Source organism: Entamoeba invadens, assembly GCF_000330505.1.
Source record: "Entamoeba invadens IP1 unplaced genomic scaffold scaff_1105074726613, whole genome shotgun sequence".
Classification (NCBI taxonomy): domain Eukaryota; phylum Evosea; order Mastigamoebida; family Endamoebidae; genus Entamoeba; species Entamoeba invadens.
The window spans coordinates 37,623-43,527 of record NW_004191869.1 but is presented as its reverse complement, the minus strand read 5'-3'; the positions used below and the strand labels follow the sequence as shown (position 1 = coordinate 43,527).

At 28.2% G+C, this 5,905-nt stretch overlaps 1 protein-coding gene across 1 annotated transcript; it reads right to left on the bottom strand.

The window, feature by feature from the left end:
- Positions 1 to 960: 960 nt before the first annotated feature.
- EIN_036070 (serine/threonine protein kinase-transforming protein raf, putative) lies at positions 961 to 2,475 on the bottom strand (the record flags this gene model as incomplete). The annotated part of the gene is made up of 1 exon (XM_004185618.1): positions 961 to 2,475. The coding sequence occupies one exon, from the start codon at positions 2,473 to 2,475 to the stop codon at positions 961 to 963; it is 1,515 nt and encodes a 504-aa protein (XP_004185666.1).
- Positions 2,476 to 5,905: the final 3,430 nt, after the last annotated feature.

The window sequence follows — 5,905 nt, the reverse complement described above, 5'->3', positions numbered from 1 at the left end:
TATTTTAATAAATATATGTTTGTTATCTAAAAAAACACTAAAAACTAGTAAATCATTTTAAATGGAGTTTATTGGACATCAAAATGAAACAAGTATGGAGAGAGACAGTATAGTTCAAAAAGACGCATATACGGATACACAGAAAACACAAACAATGATTAATATGCCAAAAACATCACAAAACAACACGCGACAACGAACAGCATCATTTGATCGTGTCCAACCGAAATGTTTTGATTGTTTTGTTATTGAAATAAATGCGAACACAGAAGATATGGTTAACAAGAAAAAGACAGACAAATTGTTTCAAAACAACACACAAAAGTACTTTGTGATGTGCGACACTTTCATTGAAACATTCATAAATAACAAACACGCAAAATTTTGTGATTACACAAGATTCATACAAAACAACATTCCAGAAGTCTTAGAAAAACGAATGACTGAACACATGCTATCAAACCAACTGTTTTACAACAAGTTATTCACAACAATAACTTCGACATTTATTTAATTTCATTTGATATCCATTTTTTTCTGTTTCTTTGTATTATACAATTTCATTTATCATATATATCTTAATATAATATATATAAAGAGCACCAGAAAACTGTCGTACAGCAGAAAATAGTTGTACACATTGTTTTATGGTATTTTTTTGTATAAAGTCGGGTTTTTATTTTTTAAAACCCAATTATTTTCCTGATTGTTTAGTCAAATTTTATATGTAAAGATATATTCCCGATTTTTCGGTTTGTTTGATACTAAAATCACAAGTGTAAGATAATTATCTCTTTGTACGACTATTTTCTGTTGGTTTTTATATACAAACTATTTTATTTAACTTGTTTAATTTATTACTTTTAAATAACAGAATAGTCAAAAAGTTTTAATTCAAATTTCAAACACAATTTATATCCACAAAAAAACTATTAAAAATAGTTAACGATATTATAATATTTAAGAATAGTTTCCACAAGTTCCACATTTTTCACACGGAGTTTTAATACTTCCACACTTAATCAATTCCTCCACAAGTGCGGTTAGATCCCAATTCACAAGATTCTTTTCCTTTGTTTGTATCGAGTATACAATTTCTTTTCCAGTACTGATCCTATTAATTCTCGAATGCACCACCTTCCCATTATCCTTTCTTGACAACGTCAGAGGCGACCCTTTCACACTTGTACTTTCTCGTATCAAAAAAGTGCCGTCGACTGTCGATTCAAGTTGCGCGGCGGCTTCATCTTTGGAATAAAATGGGAACCACCAGTCGCTATGCATCACTTCCAACATCATTGTAAAGCACTTTTTATCTTTAAAAAACGTGCCAAACATATCGACCATCTTCTCAAATGTTTCTAAGTCGACTTCTTTCACTTCTTTGATGTACTCCACTAATTTGGAATCTTTGTCGTCTTTTGTTATAAACCGTTTTAACGCGCTAACAAACTCCAAAACAGTAACAACCTTTGGAATTTCTCCATTTTGCGAAAACGAGTTTTTCCACCATTGGCCGGCAGTCTCTGAAGTGACTGTTGTTTCCACTTTCATCTCTTCAAGAAGTTGAACCAGTTTATTACATGAGGGTCGTTTCTTCCCATCTAGATCCCAACACTGCAACATGACATCTTCCGCACACCGTGGAACGACATCAAGTAAGTCGCCAAACTCGCTTTTTATCTTTTCAATGTCGTCCTCCATCTTCGAGTTATTTTCATTTAGTTTCAAGAAATTGAGTGGCAGGAACGGTGTTATTTTACTGTTAAGTAACATCACCAAGTCTTCTGCACTTTGTAGATGTGTGTGGTCAAAAAAGGGTATTTTCTCATAGAAAAGTTCATACATGACCATTCCAAGAGAATAGATATCAATCTCTTTGCCGTACGTCTCTGACTCCATTAAAACTTCTGGAGCACAGTACAACACAGATCCTTTAAACTTGCGATGTGCCTCGACACTCCCATCTTCCGCAAAGTTGAAATCACAGATTTTGATTTCAAACGTCTTTGTGAGCAAAAAGTTCGTTGGCTTTAAGTCTCTGTGGATTAAATTGAGTCTGTTATGAATCCACTGCACCCCAATACAGCACTGCGTGAATAAATCTATTTTCAATGGAACGTCAAATTCTCGAGATAAAAAGATGGTCGGCAGTTTGTCTGGAAAATGAATGAAATTGTCCAAATTTGAGTCGACATACTCAGTCACTATAGATGGACGATTTTGTATTAATACAGTGCCGATAAATAAGACTAAATTTGGATGGCGAAGTTTCCTGATCGTCTCTATTTCTTTGTAATAGGAATCACCAAGAACTTGGTTTGTTTGTTGAAAGACTTCGTCTCGTGGAATTTTGACAGCTACATTGAGGCCTTTGAGAGAAGCCTTGTAAACAACACCAGCGAGACCTTCACCAATTGGAAATTCATCAAAGACAAAATCCGAAGAATCAAGAAGAAGATAATCGTTGGACATTGTGTTGTTTTATTGATTTAAGTTTTCAGATGTGAAAATTTGAATTAATTAATTAAATATTTTATGTTTTGAAGGAATTGTGATTTTATTTTTGTTTGAAAATGGTTAAAGAAAAACAGAACGTACTTTTAAATTTATAAAATTGTTTAACCATTTTTTTTTGTTTTGAGAAGAACACACCACTATTGTTAAACAATTAATTCAAATTGGAAATTAAACAAAAACATAAACTTATTATAAAAATTTTATTTAATTAAAAATTTTCGAATTTGTGATAAAAAGAGTGTAATTATTATTTATGTTTTTATTTATAAAATTTAAAAAAGGAATTTACAATTTTAAATGCCATGTTTATTATATAAACACGACTTTTATTTTATTTTAAAAAACCGATTGTTGTTTATATTTATTGTTTTGAAATAAACCTCATCAATGTTATTGAAAAGACAAAAAAATATAATTTTAGAATAAATATTATTTTGAAGTTTTTACATTAACCTTAGGAAGAGAAATCTCGATATTTTATATCAAGATTGAATATTTATTTTTAAATCGCTTTTTTATAAATTTAAAAAAAAATAAAAATAAAAAACAACAAAAAACAAAATGGAAAAAGAAGAAATGGAGGAGTCAGAAAGTTGTGATAGTGACAATGTTTTAAGCGACGAAAATTACGAAGAAAATTATCAGGAAGAAGTTGTCGATAAACATGAAAATTGTGTTAATCCAAACTGTCAATTGTGTTGGAAAAATGTCAAGTTTACAGAAGACGACGTCAATTCTATATTTTTACATGATAAAAGTGGCAACATGAAATCAACAACAATAATAAACACGGAACTTGACTGCTTTAAATATTTGTTTGATAATGAATGCTTCGAGTTAATCAACAAAAACACATATTTGTATGCTAATCAGAAAAGAACTAGAAAATGGTATCCCATTGATGTCAACGAAATGAAAGCTTTTATTCGTGTGGCAATAAAACAGTGTGTAAATAATGATAATAAAAAACCAATTCAAAAGAAGTTTCACCCTTTTACCTCGCTATTTTTCTGGATATTGTCACGATTGCAAAGAAAAAAAACAACTGCCTGTAGTGACATTTGTAGTGCAACCTTATCCACTTGGTCATGTGGTGATTACAATCGTGTGTTATGTGGTAAATGCTTTAAAACAATAGATTAATTTTATTGTTATTCATTTTGTTTTTTATTTTTTACAAAAGGATCTGGATAGAAAATATCCAGTTTTCCCTTTCCAGCAAAAAAAATTGGCAAAAACGAGTGACTTCCTAAGGTTAAAAAAATAAGTTCTGATTAAATTAATAATGTTTTTAACTTATTGAACTACTTTGGAAATATTTAAAATAAAACATTCAAATTCAAAAAAAGAAGTTTATAATAATATAATACTTGTAGTTTTCAACACTTATGTACATCTAATATAAAAATTAATTATTTATCATTTTAAGTTTGTATGAATACTTTTATTATTTTTTTTATTCAAATTTATAATTATTTTAAATCATATTTTATATATATATATATATTACAATATTAAGTATTAATAATTGAATAACAATCACTCCATAACAAACAATGTCTTTTGAAAAAATGCTTACTTTTACATTTTAAACATTAAACAAATAAAAATGGTTCAAATCAATATCTAAAGTCAGAGTAGTTTATATTATCAGGACATACACAACAAAGTATGTTCTTCAAACAATAACACTAGTCTGGACAAAAAAACGAACATTGGTTTTTTTTTTTCAAATTACATCCATTGAAAAACCCTGAAATGTAAAATAAGCAAACAGCCACAATCAAAGGGATAAATGCTTTGAAATAATTAAATTTATAGTTTTCTGTATTATATTTTACTAGATAACATAAACACAAATTTGTTGTGAGAAGTATTATTGGCACAAACCCAACAACGCCCACGTATAAAGTTTCACAACTTGCATTTATATTTTTATAGATGAATCCACGACCAAAACATGGTATTATCTTATCTCCATCTTCGTCCCACCACTCAAACATGAATAAAATATATGTACACCAAATAAACAGTCCATTCAACAATTCGAATACCAATAAAAATGACAATATGAGAGAAATCAAGATGAGACCAGTCTCATATGAAAACGAGTCTGTTTTAATCATTTTTATCATTAATAATACTATTAATGATGTCATCACAGGTGAAAGAATAATCGATTTAAAAAATTCGCCACATGAAAAGTAACAAGTAAATAATTCGGTTTCAATACAAGTTTCTATAAAATCATCATCATCACTACACTCTCTAATTGAGCAAACAAAACCACATGAAAACATATTCAAAGAAAAGAGAACCAAAAAAGGTAACAAAACATAGCTAATTGAAAATACACCAAATGAGTAAATAACAAATAGAATTGTTGTTATAAAAAAGATAAATGGTAAAAAAGAAATAAGGCTGATATCAGAAAAATCTGCCAGTTGTGTAAGAATATAATCATTAAATGGGATTGGAATTTTCAACATATCCTCGATTTTATTTGAAATGAAGTCTTCAAAACAAAACCTTAAAAAAATATACCAATATGTTCCAACAAAAATGTTTAATGCTGGGGGTATCAAAAACAATGAAAAAAATCCAGCGTTCACTTGTATCGTTTTATCTAGTGCAAGTGGGTATAACACAACAAACAATAATAAGCATATAAAGTTAAATAAAGCAACACAATGGTTTGTAAACAATAAAAGTAATAAACCTTTAAATTGGGTTGGAATATCACAATCTATGTTTTCTATATCTAAGTGTTGTGTTGTGTCATAAATTTTTGATCTGTTTTGATTTGTTAATTTGGAAATTGCATTACAGTGGGTAGTTCCAGAGTTGTTTAACACTTTGGTATATAATTCATCATCTGTTTGTAACGTAGAATACAATTTACAAGTTTCAGTAATACGAAGAAATGTTTGTATATCACAATGAGTTGATATTTTTTTCATCACATTGATTGGAAGTTGTGACATTTATTTTTTGAGTTTCTAAATGAGAATTTTAATTTCAGTTGATTTTTAATGTTGTTTTTTATTAATTTGACAATATTTCAATTTTACTTGTTTTGGAAAAAGACAATTTTTTGTTCAATTATGTTTATGGACTTTTTTCAATTAAATTAAATGTTGTTATTTTTTTAAAGAGATGAATAAAAAGTTAATAATTCTCAAAACTTAAGTAAGTTAACAAAATATGCATTCATATTTTTTCATTCAGTTAATACTAAATTTAACGAAAATTGCTTAATTTAACCAATTCAATTCTTTTCAAGAAAACTAAAAAATAGAATAATAAAAAACCATTAAATTTAGCCAAATATTTGTCCGTTTTATATCAAAATCTCAATTAAAAATAATTCATTTTTATTATTAAA